We start from the raw sequence: 18,981 nt of genomic DNA on the forward strand, positions 1-18,981 counted from the left end.
CACAAAATTGGGTGTGGTGGTGGGAGGGATTCTTAAGTTGGAAAAAGTCAAATATCTCACCATATCTTGCATTAAATAAAATTTCTACTTGTTTTCTCAAGTGACTTAAAACGTCACCAACACCATCTGGAAGACAAAAATAACAAGTGCAGCGACTGCAGAAAAAGAAACACTGATACAGAGAATGAATGTATATATGCTACCATATATAGGGCAGCTTATAAATAATGCATATTTAGTAACACTGAAAAACGGAACATCAAAGCAGCAACAAATCCCAACAGTCAAGCCAAGAAACTTTAAATGGTCTGGAAAAGAGAGAAAGAGACAGAGAGATGCTTAAAAATGTGTCTTTCTGCATTCCTATGTGAAACTAACAAATAGGCATCAGTTGGACCAATATATTGATTGGAATTAATCATTTGCTGATTTTGCACTTTGCAGAATGCTGAGGCAAAGTTCTCAGCAGTTTAATTCTATATTAATGTACCTTTAAATGCTGTATTTCCCTGAAAGGAAAAAGATTTCAGACACCAGCCCCCAAAGGCCCCTTCATGGATCATTAGCTTATAGTAGTGAAGGGGCTTTTGTATCCCAATGACTCTATAAGCTATACTGTTGGGAGTGGTGTAAATTCCCCAAAGGGACATCCATTACTGGCAGCTCATAGACAAGAAATCAGATGAAATACGATCCATTGGAGAAGGAAATGGCAACACACTCCATTATTCTGGCAAAAAAACAAAAACAAATGGACATTAAGAATCAGGATATGGTCAATGCAATACTGGAAGATGCGGCCCACCAGGTCAGAAGGTATTCAGTGAATTACTCGGGAACAACAGAGGGCAAGTACAAGTATCATGGTGCTCATGAGGTGGCTAGCTGATGTGACCACTGGCAAAACTAAAGTTAGTCTTGGAAAGATACTGTATATATACCATTGGCATCAGGAGCCATAAACCACTTGAAGTAGAAATGTCAAGACTGAATATAGACATTCTAGGAATCAGCAAACTGAAATGGACTGTAATGTATTACTTCTCATCAGAGGAACCTCAGTTCTTCTGCGGACAAGAAAACCGTTAAAGAAGTGGAGTAGCTATCATTATTAACAAAAGGATGTCAAAATCATGCTTGGATACAACCCCCAAAATGACAGAATGATCTCAATTTGTGTCCAAGGAAAGCCAAATAACATTATGGTTATCCAAGTCCATGATCCACAGGAAGTAGGAGGAGGGTTGTTATGCTGACTCAGCAGTTAAAAAAAACAGAGAGAGAGACCTCATACTAATTAAAGGAGCCTAGAATGTTAAAGGTGGAAGTAAAACAGCATCTGGAATAATGAGAAAAGTTGGCCTCAATTTACAAAATAAAGCAGGAGACAGACTAATGCAATATTTATAGTAAATGCAATATTTATAGTAAATTCAACGTTTATAGTAAATAACTTCTTTCCTCAACATAAAAGATGTCCCTACATGTGAATATTACTGGATGGACAACACAGAAATCAAATTGACTATGTAATCTGCAAGCAAAGTTGCAGAAGCTCTCTTCACCCAGGACATAGTTATGGTTCACAACACCAAGTCCTCCTTGAAAAATTACAAGTAAAGAAAACAGACATCCACAACAGAGAAGTCTGCAGTTGTTTGCACCTCATGCTGAATTTTGTGTCTTCAGAATAATCTTTTCAAATGGACCCCCACCAATTCACAGGCAATTATTAAGGGAAAAATATACAAGAGTATTCTGAGAAGAGTTAAAAAAAAACTAAAGAGAGAAATATAAATATGGAGAGATTTTTGGCTATTTGCTGCTGAAGATGGACAGCATGATTTTGGAGAGTTTTAAAGCTCAGAAAGAGAGGCCCAAAGCCACATGCTACTTCCTCTATACATAAATCAGCAGGTCTATTTTTTTAGACAAATCCATTCCCCCTTCCATGCTAACTGCTGGAGACAGGAAAGAGATCCACTGAAGGCACAGGTGATTATTTTGGTATTTAGATACCAGATAAACTCACCTTTGCCCTCCATCTGCTTCTCGTCATGCTGCAAATCAGTGCTGGGCCCTTTATCTGAAAATCAGAGAAGGCTGATATTGAGCAGAAGACAAACCCATAATTTGGGGGTAGTTGTTTTTTGAGAGAGTACCCTGTTACATTGAAAATACACATATATTATAGTATGGAACTTTAGATGGCTATTAATAAGGCTATTTGCTGTCCCAGGGAACTGTTGTATACCTTCCCCTGCTATGTTCACATAACACACTTATGCTAGTGACTTTCACAGAAGCAGGCAGTCACAGCTGTGGGGGACTTTAATCACCCCAAATCAGTGAGAGACCTACTCTTCCGAACATGCTCTTTCCGGGAAATTCCTGATTTGTCTTTCTAAGAACATTCTCTTTCAAACAGTGGAGAGCACACACCAAAGTATCAGATTCTTTTCCCTTCATATCATTTTTTTTATTACAGCTACTGCAATATACTGTATAATACTATTCACATAGTACTAATAAGATGGAGCTTACTCCCAAGTCTTACACAAGGCTGTCCAAAGGCTTCTTACTATACACCATTAAGTCATTCTGGGTCTAAACATCTAACGGCATCACTCTGGAGAAGCATTCTCCTGTTGGATCAGAATGGCTATATTTCTGCAAGCAAAATAAATTACATCTGAGAAAAGAGCCCTTTCACTGCCAGCATCCATTTGTGTTTTTTTCTTCTTGCATGGTGTTAAAACTCCTGTTTTCCTGGCATCAGAGGACATTTTCATACTTGACTTTGTACTGTTTTTTTCAACAGAGGAAAACAGAGGAAGAGAAAGGGGAACTGGCAGGGCAAAAACACACAAGTCTATTCAGAAAGTGGTAATAAAGTGCTTGCTGCAACCAATCCAGTTTCATTTCATTTATGGCAGTGTGGCTCTTATCATATTCATTCAAAATTCAATATATGAATAGCTTTGAGGATGTCTGCCAGAAAGGGGGACACAAATTCATCCAGCCAAAAAAGAAAGAAAATGAAGATGGATTATCTTTAAATTGGAAAATGGCTGTTCTTTTCACCTAAGCTTACTGTTGCTTCTATTTTATGTTTTGTTTTAATGTATCTATAGCCAAATCCTAGAATCCCAGAATTGTAAAATCTTGGAGAGGCCTTGGAAGTCAACTAATCCAACCTCCTGCTTAAGGTGATATTTACAATCCAGGATGCAGCAATGAGAGCTTCCCAAAGAGATGTTAATTATCTGTAACTTCAGGTGAAGGAGAATCCAATGCCTCTCAAGGTGGTTTGTTCCACTGCTGGATAGATCTTGCCCTTAGCAAAATACTCCTAAAGTTTAGCCAAAATCATCATTCTGCTGATTCCACTCATTGGTTACAAACCACCGAAGCAAGAGAGATTTGCTCAATCCTCACAACATAATAGATCAGGCTAAAATAGACAATTTGTTATTGTGTTCTGAAAACCCAGACATTGTCATAGCATGTTTTATGAGCCAGGCCATCAGATCAATCCACAATTTCAGTTTATTCATTGGATATAGCATGTTATAGGACACAGCAATTATGGTTTGTTATCTTGGGTTTAGGGTCTAGCATTTTTTAAGCACAAGGTTAGCAAATCTGTTTCTTATCCTACTTCACAGTTCTTCAAATCAGGTCTTGCCTTAAACTTCTCTTCTCCAGACTAAACCAACCAGCTCCTTCAGCCATAAGTATCCATGTTTCCTCTGGAGTTTAAACCACTCTTTTATTAGGCTTCTTCTCATGCAACTTATACATGAAGCCTGAATAAGCTAGTTAGTACTTTATCACAGTCACCGACCAGAATTTTGCAAGTTAACAAAGGAAATAAAGGAAATAAAAAAGTTTCTGTTTCCAGTAAAATAAGATACAAACATAAAATTGTAACTACATCAACATGATCAAGGTATGTTAAGTTTTAAAGATGGTATAACAAATTTTTGCGCTTTCAAGGAAACTGAATTATATTAGCCTGACAGGAGTCGCTGTATCTAAGTTAGAATTCATTTATTAAATTTGTAGGCCATCTGACTCCAAATTAAATTGTCTGGGTATTTCCAAATAGGAAGCACACTTACATCCTTATAGAAGGTGCAACATAACAGAACATGGGCTGTAGATTTAACGGCTCCTTCTCCACAAGGGGACAATCTTAGCTCATATGGAACTTTTTAATTATTTGCCCTCTAGAAGAGCTGTTGGGAATGTATTAAAATGTGCTAATATTAGTGCTTTTCAGAGTCTGAGAATGATTATGTAAATATCTTGTTAAATTTAAATATCTTGCTGATTATTAAATTATTATCAAAAAAGTCAGACCTTCCGAAAATAGCCAGTGGGCAATAATTCAGATCCATGTGCCTATCTCTACTTTAGTCAGACCAGGCCTGCTTCTTCGAACCACATTAAGTACACATAGGGCTACTTGGAATACGGTCCTGAAGGATTTAGAATTTAGATTTCCAGCGGGTAAAGGAGTGATACAATCCCAACAGAGCTCCAATCAAAAGTTACGTATATGGCGTAGCCAAATGCAACTTTAGCATTGCTGGAATACAGTATGCTATGCTCCTCTGACAAAGTGAAACAACTCCATTACTGCCATTGATATTTGCACACTTAGAATTGCATAATTTTGATGTGCTCTGTGTTTGGTAGAGCTATGAAAAACTATGCCCAAGTACTTAAAGATTTTAATATGCTCTATTGTCTGATATTTTAACTGCCAGTCATGCACTCTGAGTTGCTTTGCAAAAATCTTGGTTTTAATATGATGGATCTCAACTGCTTCCTCACAGCAATAAACAGCTGAGACACTCAGAGCTCATTTTAATCCAACTGGTGTTTGCAATAGGAGCACTGCGCCACCTGCTCACCATATAGTGAGACTGTAACGTACTGTACTTATTGGTTAACTTCAGGGGATGATGTCCTGAATTTCTTATTACAGCCACAAGAGATTTGATGTATAAATTGAAAAAGATGCATCCCTGTCTTAACTCCTCCTACAGTTGGAATTTCTTTACCACAATGACCTGGCATACTAGAGCAAACTTTCATTCTAGAATTGTCATAGAGTTTGTACATTAGTAGAATCGGCCATCTACGTATTATAGTATTTTTAAGTTTGCTCCACATCTTTGTTCCAAAGATAAGGTCAAAAAGGCCTGAAATCAATAAATGCACTGTTTGGTGCAAAACCTGGCTTGGACGACATTTTAGCCAGATGTCGCAAAATAAGATCAAAAATTGAGCACCCAGCTCTGAAACCTGCCTGCTTATTTGCCAGATTGTTTTGTGTTAACTCAACCAGACAGTTTGTTAGATAAGCGCTTGTCATAAAATTTACTTATTATGCTTCAAAGGCTGATAGACTAGCAGTTAGCAAGCAAGTAGTTAGATTGCCCTTTTCATATATAGGCACTGTAATAGCTACCCATCCCCATATTTGGGCATCTCTGCAGTATGATGATTATCAGGGGCCCAAACTGTGAGCAATTTGTTTGTTGGACTCTAGATCCAATTCAGGTGGATCTTCTTATGAGTATGGTGTCCTAAAGTGAGTACGCTGCCCTAAAGTGATCTTCTCACGCTGCTGCCAGCAGAAAATAGGGGAATGAAAGGGGTATTAGTGATGATGAGAAGTTATCAAACACCAAGGCAAGGCCACATTCCTAGTTTATGATGCCACTATTTACTGTTGCCAGGAGATCCTAGAAAATTCTCTCTTCTTACTTTGGAAGTGTCGGTGCTGTTTTTTCAGCAATGCAAGTTCTTGGATAGAATGCAAAGGTGAATCTATTCTGAATTGCCTAACTAATCCTTTCCTAACTTCTTGGCATTCAGAATCAAACCAGGGCTGAGAGGAGTAAGCCTTGCTCTCAGCTTTTGCTTTCTTATCTGACCCCAGGGTTGGCTGAAGGCGCTGAATAATTCTGTTCAGAATTTAGTTATAATTCTGTTCAGAATTTAGTTATAATTCTGTTCAGAATTTAGTTATAATTCTGTTCAGAATTTAGTTATAATTCTGTTCAGAATTTTGTTATAATTCTGTAAGATGCAATTTCCAGGCCTACCCTCAGCTATTGTAGAAAATATCTGCAAAGCTGTCTCAGAAAAGAGTAGTTCACTTGTCGCTCTCCACTGTAGTGTCCATTTAGCACCGCCTAGCCCTGAATCTGGTTCCTCAATAACAGCAGGATTCAATTCTAAGAAGAAATGACCAAATGCTCTTATTACTAGAATGCCACGAAAATGGTCACTTCAGGTCAGCTACTTACATAAAATTTCCATATTAAGGGGGCCAGATTCCTTGAGATTACGGTATAGACCAGCGGTTCCCAACCTTTTTGGCACCAGGGACAGATTTTGTGGAAGACAATTTTTCCACGGACCGGGGGGGGGGGGGATGGTTTCAGGATGATTCAAGCTCTTCCTCTTTTTCCCGACCTTTTATTCTTTTTTCTTCGCACCATTTGGAGATAGCAGCCAATGGGCTTGCTTTCTCTGACAGGAGGCGGAGCTCAGGCGGTAATGCGAGCAATGGGGAGCAGCTGTAAATAAGCTGTAAATTCGCTCGCTCGCCCACCGCTTACTTCCTGCTGTGCGGCGGCGGTTCCTAACAGGCCACGGACCGGTACCGGTCCGCAGCCCGGGGGTTGGGGACCCCTGGTATAGACAATCAGCAAGATCATCACACTAGCCCAGTGTGAAAATTCCGCAGGATAATTGCTGCTGATCAGTCCATTTGGTGGATATAAATTCAGCCTATTAAATGTTTTAATAAGCACAGCCCCTTTATGGTCCCCTATTTTGTTCTTGGATTGCTAAGTGAGTAAAGGGAAAGGTATATTTGAATCAAGAGGATGCTGATGGAACTTGGCAAAAAGGGTCTTCTCATATGAGTCCACCATTGCATTGAAGTCACTCTAAGTAAGAGCACGCCTTCATTTGTAATGAGGAAAGTGACATTTTGCTCTTCCCATTATGGGCCGTATGGAAAATGTCCATTCAGACTGAAAGGTGCAATACTAATTAAATAATAGAAAAAGCAATTATGGCCCTAAGCCAAATCCCATAACTGTCTGGCAGCATTACAAGGATCAACAAAAATAACACAAAAGTGTATGTGATGATTCAAAAGCTAGCATACCCTTCCACATTATTTTGATTCATCACCCAGCTTTACATTTTGGATGCAGATGAATATCGTTCCTTCATCTGAGCCCTTGAAACTGCTACAGCCCAAATGCAAGTTGAACCTTCTGGTGACAAGAAGTCCTCCCATGTAACAGAAACCCAAAGTGTTACACTTGGTGCATTATCACTACCTCCCAAAGTGCAATTCCTATCATATGAGCTGCTCAGAGACGTCATTTATTCGAGCTGGCAAGTGGCAACTTGTGGCAAAGGGTGGCAAGCAATTGGCTGTGACCCCAGAGGGCACGATCTGCTAATGAGATGGAGCAGACATGGCAATCAAGTGCCAGCTTTTAAATAGGTTGGTGATTCAGCTCCAGCCCAAAGGACTAAGCCGCTTGAGGCAGCAGCTCTCATTTAAAGCCTGTAGCATCACCGGTAATCAGATCACTGCTGGGGAAGGAAGGATTCCAAAAGGCTCACATGCTGCTTGGAAGGTACCTCTCAGCCCTTCAGGAAGGGAGATATTCCATTCCAGACAAGATGCTCCAGTGAAACTGCCTATCTGGTCTGGGATGGGCCAGTAATTACACCTAGACCAGCACTTGCCAAAGCAGAGCCCCTCAGTGCCAAGACACCTGCCAGAGCTTGGAGAGGCAGTCACAATAAAAGAAATTAGTTTTCTGGAATCTTGCCAAATTTCAGCCATCTGAAGAGAGTTCAGCCAACTCTCATTTGAGAGTATGGTAACGTTTCACAAAAATCTAGATTTGGTTTGAGCACCAGGGCTGGAAAACATTGCTGACTCCTGGCCTAGATCTTTGGAGGGCCCAGCCTGACAATCTCTAGATATTTCGGTGCAGCAACATCTAATAGAAGTCAGGTTGGGGAAATCTGCTTTGAGAAAAGATACTGAGAAGGCCTTGAGAACCCAGGAGGCTACTGACTGTTCTAAGGGAAGAGTATTAATTAAAAAATTATATTAATTCTGACAATGTGATTGGAAGATATGTGTTATCTACCGACCTGGAACAGTGATCTGAATTATGTCCACTTCGTCCGGTTCTATTTTGATGCGTTTAATGCCTCCCAGTCCTCCTGAGGTACCTATCAAGGAAAGCAGAAGCAACCGTGAGAACTTGGGTCAGGAGAGAGAGAGAGACAGAGAGAGAGAGAGAGAGAGAGGAAAGAAACATAGGAAGCTGCTTAGATAAATAAGACCATAAGATCTAAAACAAAAAATGATTCTTCATCATCTTTTTCTTCCTTGTTTGGAATTGTGATACTTAAAGCAGTACACTCAATTTAAAAAGATACTGAGTTAGGCCATTTATTCTTCTCACTCAGTTTCCCTTATTTATTTATAACTGTTGTATACCTTCTTATTGTTAAAACACCTCAAGTAGCTTATGATAAAGACTGAAGATCTCAGACAGGAGTCTTTCCAAGCCCACTTTGGAGATGGCAAGGATTGAACCTAGATTTTTTGTGTAGAAGCATATTTATTTATTTTATTTATTAAACGAATTTATATAGCCTTGCATCTTCCAAAAGGAACTTTGGTAGATACTGTATGTTCTACAACTGATAGCTCTTTATAGCCCTTCTGTACAAAAATAAAGTAAGATTCTAGTCCTCATGGTGCTGAATAAAGGATTTATATAAACAGGAGTGTAAAGGCTGCCTTATATAGGTTCAGATCATAGCAACCAACAGTAACTGCCTGTAGATTCTATTAGGAACCTTACTTACCTCTTCCTGAACATATAGGAATTGAATCTTGAACCTTAACCCTAACCTTTTCCCATGGCAAACATCTGTCCTGTCCATAAGTTACAGCCTTTTTCTTAGACTGGAACAGAAACAGATCAAGGATATTATTGTATCACACATATTCATGTAATACATTCTTATGCCATGCATATACTTATACTTTAGTAAAAGAGAGAAAGAGGCCATCCAGCCTGTTCCCTGCTCTGTAAATGCCTGATCTGGCTCGAGTTTCGGTGTACCTCTGTGGCCACTCATAACCAATCCCTTGCACTTCTGCATCTTAACAGGATCCTACCTGCAGTTCAGGCATAACAGAGAAATCTGGCTATATTCATCATTTGCTCACTGGCACCAAATAGATTCCTAAGTAGCGATCTCTGCTGAGTGAACCTGCTTCCTATCTCCTCAATGCTGGACTACCTCCAGGCCACTGAACCTGAAAATCCTTACCCCACACCAAAGTTGGTTTCAGCTATTTTATGTCAAGGGCAAGAAGCTGCTCTCAGCTCCAACCTTTAGAATTCTTCTCCATAATAATCATGAGGACCAGAATCTTTGTTCTCGGCAAAACCAGTGTTTAGCATTTTTAAAGAGAATCTTAACTTTATTTTATTGCTTATTTACTACCCTAGTGGACTCTAGGTGGTTTACATATATTAATATATATATTATATGAGATCCAGTTTGGTTTAGTGCTTAAGGCAATGGGCTAGAAACTAGAAGACTGTGAGTTCTAGTCCCGCCTTAGGCATGAAAGCCGGCTGGGTGGACCTTGGGCTGGTCCCTCTCTCTCAGCCCAAGAGCCAATCAGGCGTGGTATGAGAGTTCTAGTCCCGCCTTAGGCATGAAAGCCGGCTGGGTGACCTTGGGCCGGTCCCTCTCTCTCAGCCCAAGAGCCAATCAGGCGTGGTATAGAGTTCTAGTCCCGCCTTAGGCATGAAAGCCGGCTGGGTGACCTTGGGCCAGTCCCTCTCTCTCAGCCCAAGAGCCAATCAGGCGTGGTATGAGAGTTCTAGTCCCGCCTTAGGCATGAAAGCCGGCTGGGTGGACCTTGGGCCAGTCCCTCTCTCTCAGCCCAAGAGCCAATCAGGCGTGGTATGAGAGTTCTAGTCCCGCCTTAGGCACGAAAGCCGGCTGGGTGACCTTGGGCCAATCCCTCTCTCTCAGCCCAAGAGCCAATCAGGCATGGTATGAGAGTTCTAGTCCGGCCTTAGGCCTGAAAGCCGGCTGGGTGACCTTGGGCCAGTCCCTCTCTCTCAGCCCAAGAGCCAATCAGGCGTGGTATGAGAGTTCTAGTCCCGCCTTAGGCACGAAAGCCGGCTGGGTGACCTTGGGCCAGTCCCTCTCTCTCAGCCCAACTCACCTCACAGGGTTGTTGTTGTGGGGAAAGAGGAGGAGGAAGGAGTAATAGGTATGTTCCCCACCTTGAGTTATTTATAAAAAATAATAAAGGCAGGATAGAAAATAAATTATATACATACTCTGTGTGTGTGTGTATTTCACTACATTAAATAATTAAAACTACAGCAACAAATATATAATTAACTCAATATTATATGCAAATGCAGACAGTCTCGACTATCTTCTTTGCCATTACCTGAAGCTTCCAACAAAGCAGTGACCACTGGTGGCTTACCTGGCTCACAGTCTCCAGAAATGGGGCACTTTTCAGACCTAACAAATGAAAGCAGGATCAAGGTATTTAATTGGTTTTGCGCTTTACAGATTAATCTAACACACCGCTGGATCTGTTTTTCGAATGGACTTTGCCCAGCTCAGAGCCTTTGGAATTAGAATTCTAAAAGAATCTCTTGCAAATAACTGAGATTACTTCCCTGCTTGCAATTTTCTTGCTGCTGTGCTCTGTTAGGCGCACTTCTCAGCAATTCTCAGCACCCAGTGACGACGTTAGTGTTAAACAACCAGGGGAATGAATTAACCACTAAACTGAGGTTCCTTCCATGAGAACCCATGTCAGTATCCTCTCTGCAGAGAATATAAATCAGAGTTCCCCACTGTGGCACCCTCCGCATTTGTTGAAACTACAGCTCCCAGAATTCTCAGACATCATGGCAAAGGCACTCTGGGAACAGCAATACCAACTCATCTAGTGGTTGCCAGACGGGGGAAGACCAACCAAAACTGTTTTGTGTACTTTTGGAAGTTCATGGATTAGATACTGGAGCCGTGCAATGCTTCGAAGGGAAGTTCTGCTCTGATTAACATTTGTGCAAAGCTCTCCTTCCAAGCTGTTTGGGATAGCAATGGGCCCCCCACTTTTAAAAGGAAAGCAAAGCAGCTAAATTCCTTTCCTTCGCTTCTAAAGCTTCATCCAGTAATCCTAACCCCAGCTGATGCTTGTAATCAGCTACTGTGCATGAGGAATCAACTCAAAGCCTCTGGACCTCATGGAGGAAAACTGCGTTACCACCATCTTAAGTCTTCAGTCAAAAAATAATGTCCTTCTGAGCTAACCTAAGACAAAACGTATTACATCCCAGATAACATCCTCAATCAAATGATCCCAGCGGTACCGGTTGCCGTCGTAACCCCAGGACCGCAAGGGTCGTTAAGCGGGAAGAGGCGGGAGTCCCAGGCAAGGAGTGCAGGGGGGTGCATGGGTGCCACGGGCGGGCAGGTGGGTGTCACAGGCCGGTGCTATGGAGTGCAGGTGGGCCAGCGGGGGCTGTGGGTGGGTTGGCAGGGACTGTGGACAGGCACAAGCGCAAGCCAGTTGCCAAGCGCCCGAATTGTGATCATGTGACTGCAGAGATGCTGCGACAGTCTGAACTTTGAGGATCGGTCATAAGTACCGCTTGTTCAGTGCTGTCGTAACTTTGAACAGTCGTTTGATGAGTGCTTGTAATCTGAAGGCTGCATATACACCAAATTGGCTCTTATTATGATATAGGCACCGCTGGTTTGAATACTGTTTCTTATTATCCCTAACATGCTGTTGACGTTTTTTACAGTGGGCGCACACTCTATTGACAAATCGTGCTTTACAAAAATGTGCAATGATTTCTGAACACAACATGTTACTCCAACCAAAACTAAGTAGAGTTATGGTTTGGTTCAGTGTGTTATGAGTACCTGGCTACTGTTTTGATACGAGTCAAGCAATTTTGCATTCTGTATTCTTCTAAGATACGTATCATCTGGGTCTGGAATCTCTCAGTCAAATAAAAGTCAAGGCTGGAGGACGGGAGAATATTACATCCCTATTTATACCAGCCCTTTAATCCTTCCTTCTCAGAAAGAATAAAGTACTCTAAGCTGGAAGAATGCTTCCTGTGCTAAACAGCACTGAAAATCTCAGCTTTGTCTATATTACTGGGGTATCTTGTCTTTATGCCTGGCATGCTGAGATGTGAAATTGATTTATTTTATGAGAGATCAATAGAACTGGCAAGGCAATAAATGTATATAAATATCCCTGTTCAGTGGTTTATGGAATCATGTCTTTGTCTAAACCTAATCTATGTCACTGGGCTGTTGCATCAACAAAACAGCTTTCTGGAAGAAAGGTGAGATTCAAAATGGAGTAATACTGATGAACATCCAGCGTGATTCTGATCTTGATTTTGTCTAGAACAGGGCTGCCAGATCTAAGCTGCAAAGATCCAGATGACCATTAGATGGCAGCAAAGAGGGAGTTTTTTTTAATCTGCTGCCATCTAGTGGCTGTCTGGGAAAACAGATAGTCCAAACACAGAAAAAAAGCAAGATGGTGTCAGAGTATCACCTACAAAGATTCTTCTAAGAAACACAGGTATAGGACAACAAAGAAAGAATACATTTAGTCCAGTAACAAGTATTTCTAGCTTTGAAGATCATGCCTTTAACATAGTAATTAGAATCCCAGTCACTTTCCATACAATGGTTTGATATACTTCTTAACACGAAGTATAATTAATGCATGGAACTCTTGCCCCCAAATATGGTGATGGCTCCTGGATTATTTGGTTTAAAAATCTAATCTAACCCAATTCATGGAAGAATTTTATAAATACCTGTTACCTATGTTAACTAAAATATAGCCATATATCCATGTTCAGAGGAAGTATTACCAGCTGCTATGTATTCCAGCAACAATAGGCCATTGTCTTCATGCTCCACCATTTAAACATACGATGAAAATGAAAGTGAGCTTACCTGTGATTACCTTGAGAGGTCCCTGCTAAATCAAGAAATGCCATTCTATGTGGTTCAGGGGAGACTTCCCCAGGGGGGCTTGGTGGCTCAATCTTGGTTGCATCTTTGGTAAATTTACTTCCTGGTGGTGAGGATTGGGCAGCACGGGGAAAAAAAAAGGAAGATATTTCGCCATTGCCCAATTCAGAAGAAAGAAGAACTGTATGGTCTAAAAGACATATCAAGGCATCGGCCCCCTTGGAAGGTTTTGCCCCTTTGGCATCCATCAGCAAACATGAAGAACTGGAAATGACTGGATGGTCATTTATCAGAGATGTTGTTGTGGATGCTGCACTGAACAAGGGGTTGGACTGGATGATCACTAAGGTAACTTCCAATTCTACAATTCTGTGACCCAGGAGATTATTCCAAGGAAATGCCATCCTCCAGAGAAAGAAAAAAACATGTTCCCTGTCAGAACTTCCTAAAGCCAATGTCCATCACTGGAAGATCTGAAGGACCACGTTGGAGTCAGATTGTCCTGGAGAAAATTGACTTGATGGCACATAATCAATCAATCAATCAATCAATCAATGCTAATGTCACAGCATAATCTCATCTCTGCCAATCTGCCATTTGTGGAAAATGCTTTCATTATAGGTACAGCTGTAATAAAAACTGTCCCATAGGCCTTTGGGAGAGAAATTCAGGCCCAAATCCTTTCCAATGGATATGACAAGCTTCATCACACTCAAGGGAGGCTCTGAAAGTTCCATTTACCTACTGAATTGCTCTGTGGAGCAGAAGAACCATGTCTGGTATTTGGGCCAGAAACTAGGCAAGTTAGGATCTCTCACCTGTTCTGCACTGAGGTGATTTGTTCCTAACAGAACATCATCAGATATTGTTACAATTTTGAGTCACAACAAGTTTTGAGTTAATTTACAACGTTTAGCTTTCTCTTGCTGGCAAAGTGACATGGTCAAATTTGGAAGTTTTCACATCCATTTCTGACTGACGATTTCCCTCTTTATACCTAATCATAACACCAACCTAGTCTGGCTACATCTCTTTTCTGATGTATCCCCATGATGTTGCCACCAACTCATTCCAGTCCACAAATGAGTCAAGCTTAAGTCATTCTTAGCTGTTCCAGTGTCAAAGTTGTATTTTCCTTCTTATTTTGATATCATCCAAGGGCAGCTTCCAGATATGTAAAAACTGTTCCTTTCTGTCACCTGTTACCTTGGAGGGAAGTCAGGTGACTGGTAATGATTGGAAACAGGGACACTAAAGGCAAGATAGGGATTGGCAATAGAGACAGCTTTCATCTCAATATTGTTTTCTTCCAATTCAAGCATGGGTGGAGAGCATTTCAACTAAGCAATCAATCCTGAAAAACTGTGAATAATTTTACTATCAATTTTTAATTACTTCGTGCAATAAGACAAATTCAGGCCTGGGGTTATAAAGCTGACTTCTTACAACAAACCACAGATACAATTAACAAGTTTAGCACAGGCTTCTCCAGTGTAGTGCTCTTCATGTCTATTGGGATCACAAGTCCCAGAATTCTTAAGGTGATGTGGCTACAATGCTGGCTGGGGAAATTTTGGAGCAGTAATCCCATCACATCTGCAAATCACTAGGTTAATGGAAGACTGGTTCCATTTCAGATAGCACAACGTCATTATGACAGAAGCAGAGGTTCCGATCTTTCATTTGCCAACCTACCAGAAAACACAAGGGGAAGTTTATGAGCCCAAGGTTTGCTATGACTCAGCCTAACCAGCAAATCAAATTTCAGTGTCACAGGAAGAGTTTCCCACTCTATCTGTACATCTTTCTGACACTCAGAAGAGGAGAAAGCTTCAAAGTTTCTAGTTGCATTCTATTTAATAGGATCCGTGGGAAAAACATCTGACATACCTGTAAAAATTCTTTCATCAAACATCCTGTAAAGGAAGGGGAAATAATTCAGGTGCAAAGAAGGGAAACAAGACAATTCAAAGCATCCATCTGTAATTGATATGGAGATAAGCATAACTGCCCTACAGTTGGCGGTTCATGTCACGAGCTTACCAGAGTGGCATAACCATTTTTATTTCTTTTTGTATGGAAAGAGAGCTGAGCTTCTTTATGATTAATTAGTAGAAAATGACTTAAAATCTGTCAAGTCCATAGATAACTAAGATTTATTTTATTTATTTATCAAATTTATCACCTCCCATCTCCCCGGAAAGGGACACTGGGCAGTTTACAATAAAAAGATGCTGAATCTCACTACTGATTCATAGATTTGTGCGACAACAAATTGAGCATCTTTTTCTGCCATAATAAAAACTTGTATTCCCTTTTTGGCTGAGCACTGTTAGAGTCTGAAATGTGTCTTAAGAAAATAAAGTTGGAGAAATCCTAGATCCATTTACAAAGCCTTACTCCCGCTGGAATCAGAAGTGTCTGCAAGGGGGTCAAAAAAGGTCAAGATGGCATCAAAATAATTATGTAAAAATATGGAACGAAGTGAAAAAAGATTTTGTTAGATGGGAAAAAATACATTTATCTCTACTGGGGAGAACTGCTGTGGTAAAAATGAATATCTTACCAAGAATGTTATTTTTATTTCAAACAATCCCAGTACTAACTACGGACTTACCATTTAAACAATGGCAGCAGGAGATATCAAAATTTATTTGGCAAAGAAAAAAACCTAGAGTGAAGAATAAAATTTTATGTGATGCAAAAGAGAGGGGAGGTTTAGCCCTACCGAACTTAAAACTATATTTTGCAGCATTTTGTTTAGTTTGGGCAAAAGAATTGCTAATACTACAGGATATAAGATTATTAAATTTAGAAGGTCATGACTTGAAATTTGGGTGGCATGCCTATTTGTGCTATAATAAAGTGAAGGCCAGTGCGGACTTTAGTAATCACTATATTCAGCATGCCATTCTAAGAATTTGGAATAAATATAAACCTAGAATATGTCCCAGGCTACCTCTGTGGGTATCTCCACAAGAAGCCTTTCACAGAAAAGAGATGATGGGTAACTATAATTGGATAAGATATTAGGATTTGTTGGAATATCATCAAGGGGACATTAAATTGAAAATTAGAGAAGATTTGACTGCACAAGGTTTCAGGTGCCATTGGTTTCTATATATGCAACTAACAGAAAGATTTAAAACTGTTAAGAAACTATATGAATTTGAAAGACATAAAACTATATTTGAAACAGAATTATGTTCAAACGATGATCACCTTAAAACTAAAATGTACAAATTATTGTTAACATTGGAAACAGAAGAGGAACTAGTAAAAGATTGTATGGTAAAATGGAATGGGCAAAAATTTTTCAATACAACATCCAACCTGAACAATGGGAAAATATGTGCTTAAAGGGTCTCAAATTTACAGTATGTTATAATCTTAGAGAAAATTTCTATAAGATGATGTATAGATGGTATTTGATACCAGATAAACTTTCTAAAATGTACAAAGGAGTATCGAATATCTGCTGGAAAGGTAAAAGACATGAAGGAATTTTTTACCACCTTTGGTGGTCTTGGATGTTGGATGAATGGACATATACACAACTATTCAAAAGATTTTGAAAATGGACATTCAATTGAGACCAGAAATTTTCTTACTGGGGATGATGGACATATGCCTAGAAAAAGTGCATGGTACTTTACTTTTTTATATGACAACGGCTGCGAGACTGCTTTTGGCCCAACATTGGAAAGACCAGGCATTACCCACAGTTGAGAGTGGTTAGTTAAGCTCTCTGAATTAGTGGGAATGGCGAAACTAACGGCTATTATAAAAGAAAAAACATGGATAAAATTTATGAAAGACTGGAAGCCATTCACTGACTTTTTGCAGGAAACTGAACTTAGTCAAATAGCAACATATGGCTTTGATGGTTAATTATAATTATAGACAATTGGGAAAAGTAGAAGCAATAATATAAAGTTAAACAAGGGTTGTATGAAAGGTTTTTTGTATATACCCTTTGTTAAGGAAGTCGGAAGTCATCTTGTTAAATGTCTATATATGTTTGTATTTCTTCTTTTGTTTCTGTTCTGCACCTCTATCTTTTCTATTTCTTATACTTTCACTGTAATTTATTTTATTTATTTTATTTTTAATTTACACATTACAAAAATAAAAATAATTAAACATAATTTTTTTTTATAAAAGTTGGCAATCCTGACCTTGAAGTCTTCTCTTTTTTAAGGGCCACGATTTTGATTATACAGGTAATACCCTCCATCTTAAATTTTCTGACCCATCCAGGGATGCCCCCGATTGGAATGGAAGGTCCCAAACTTCCCAGTTCCTTGCAGCACCCCCTTACATCTCCTGGAGCAGCCAAGTACCTTTTGATCACGAAGTGGATATTGTGCCTTTCTTCCAAGATTCGCTTGAGCTTGGGGACCCCGTAGGTACAGGGCCTCTTGAAGGGGATTTTGTCTGGAATTCCAATGATTTCTACTGCTTCTGGATCACAGGCGATTTTCCGATACGGGACAGGGACCATGTGATCCAGCCCCAAGGCTTCAGCTGAACATGGTAGAACATAGAATCTTTAATATAAGAACAGGCAGAAGATTAAGAACTTAAGACAAACCCCACTGGATTAGACCAAAGGCCTCTACAATCCAGTCTTCTGTGTCACAAAATTGACACCTCTGTTCCTCTGGAATGCCCACAAACTGGACATCCTCTTGTCCATATTCCCCAGTGGCTGAAACTGAGATATATGTTGGCTGTGTGCGTTCAGCATAGCTCAGTTGAAAACATAGTGTCCGTACTTGCTTGGCTTTAACCTTGGTTAGTTTTTTTTATGACTTAATGAACTGTACAAATCTACTGCTTAATTTAATGATTCAGTGATTTGGATATGCCTAGAAAATGTGATAATTCAAGTTAATTTAAGTTAAATATGTTATGTAAAGCCAATTACTGACTGCCTTCAAACACATCCAAGGTAATACATAGTTTTAACTGCAGAGGCAGCTGACTGTCCATATTGAGGTGAGCCCAGTTTTGCAAAAAGGCTTTGACCACAGATGCTGGGATCACAATTGCCCAGAGTCGCTGGGAGTCGGGCAGCATATAAATTTAATACATGAGGATGATGATGGTGATGATGTTGTTGTTGCATTGGCCCCTTCAAAACCATCCAACGTTTTAAAAAAAAAACCCAAACAAATCAGAATCCTATTAAAAAAACAATTTTAAAAGCAGAGTCATTCATGCAGAAAGTACTTGCATAGAATCCATAAGCTGCATGTGGTCAAGGAATGCCTATTTTGCACCCTCTACCCCAATCTCCCAGAAATTATGCAGTTCAATTTCACCAGCAGACTGCTAAGAAGGGGCAGGGGGCTCTCTTGCTAATTTAGATGTTAAACAACACTGGCTTGTCAGATAAGCCACTCCCCAATTTTAACCCCCCACCTCCAAAACTGCTCTATATACTGTGGTTATTGGTTCCCCCACCAAATAACTTGTTCTAACTGCAAAAACATTGCCTACTTTGGGCATAGTCATTCAGAGATCAAGTTATATAACAGAACATCCCAAATTCAAATCACCTTCCCACCCTAAGCCTATCCCAGTTTCTTAGCCTGAGCAACCCAATCTTAAATGTGGACATAATTATACTAAGCTATGTATTATGGTCAATACTTGAGCCTTTATTGAAAATGAATGTTTTTATTGCTATGTATACAGTGCATTTCAATACAAAGAAGCATTAATCAATTGTGCTATCCCAAAGGTATTTCTTCCCGTTTATCTTTTAATGTTTAACACACCAAAAGCCTTTAAAAGTCAAAATGATAGAGAAAAAAGCAAGAGAAGGAAGGAAAAAAAGAAAAA

The 18,981-nt window shown here is 39.9% G+C and overlaps 1 protein-coding gene across 3 annotated transcripts in view; it reads right to left on the reverse strand.

The window, feature by feature from the left end:
- GTF2IRD1 (GTF2I repeat domain containing 1) overlaps positions 1–18,981 on the reverse strand; it is a 130,845-nt gene that overhangs the window by 37,251 nt on the left and 74,613 nt on the right. For all 3 annotated transcript variants that reach the window (XM_063297662.1, XM_063297653.1, XM_063297671.1), the window contains exons 9-15: positions 17,475–17,658; positions 15,022–15,047; positions 13,114–13,234; positions 10,595–10,632; positions 8,212–8,292; positions 2,033–2,086; positions 61–126 (exon numbers count right to left, since the gene is read on the reverse strand). In XM_063297662.1, coding sequence (XP_063153732.1) covers positions 61–126; positions 2,033–2,086; positions 8,212–8,292; positions 10,595–10,632; positions 13,114–13,234; positions 15,022–15,047; positions 17,475–17,658 — 570 coding nt within the window. The remainder of the gene's footprint in view (positions 1–60; positions 127–2,032; positions 2,087–8,211; positions 8,293–10,594; positions 10,633–13,113; positions 13,235–15,021; positions 15,048–17,474; positions 17,659–18,981) is intronic.

The sequence above is a fragment of the Candoia aspera genome, chromosome 1 (assembly GCF_035149785.1).
Source record: "Candoia aspera isolate rCanAsp1 chromosome 1, rCanAsp1.hap2, whole genome shotgun sequence".
In the NCBI taxonomy this organism is placed as follows: Eukaryota; Metazoa; Chordata; class Lepidosauria; order Squamata; family Boidae; genus Candoia; species Candoia aspera.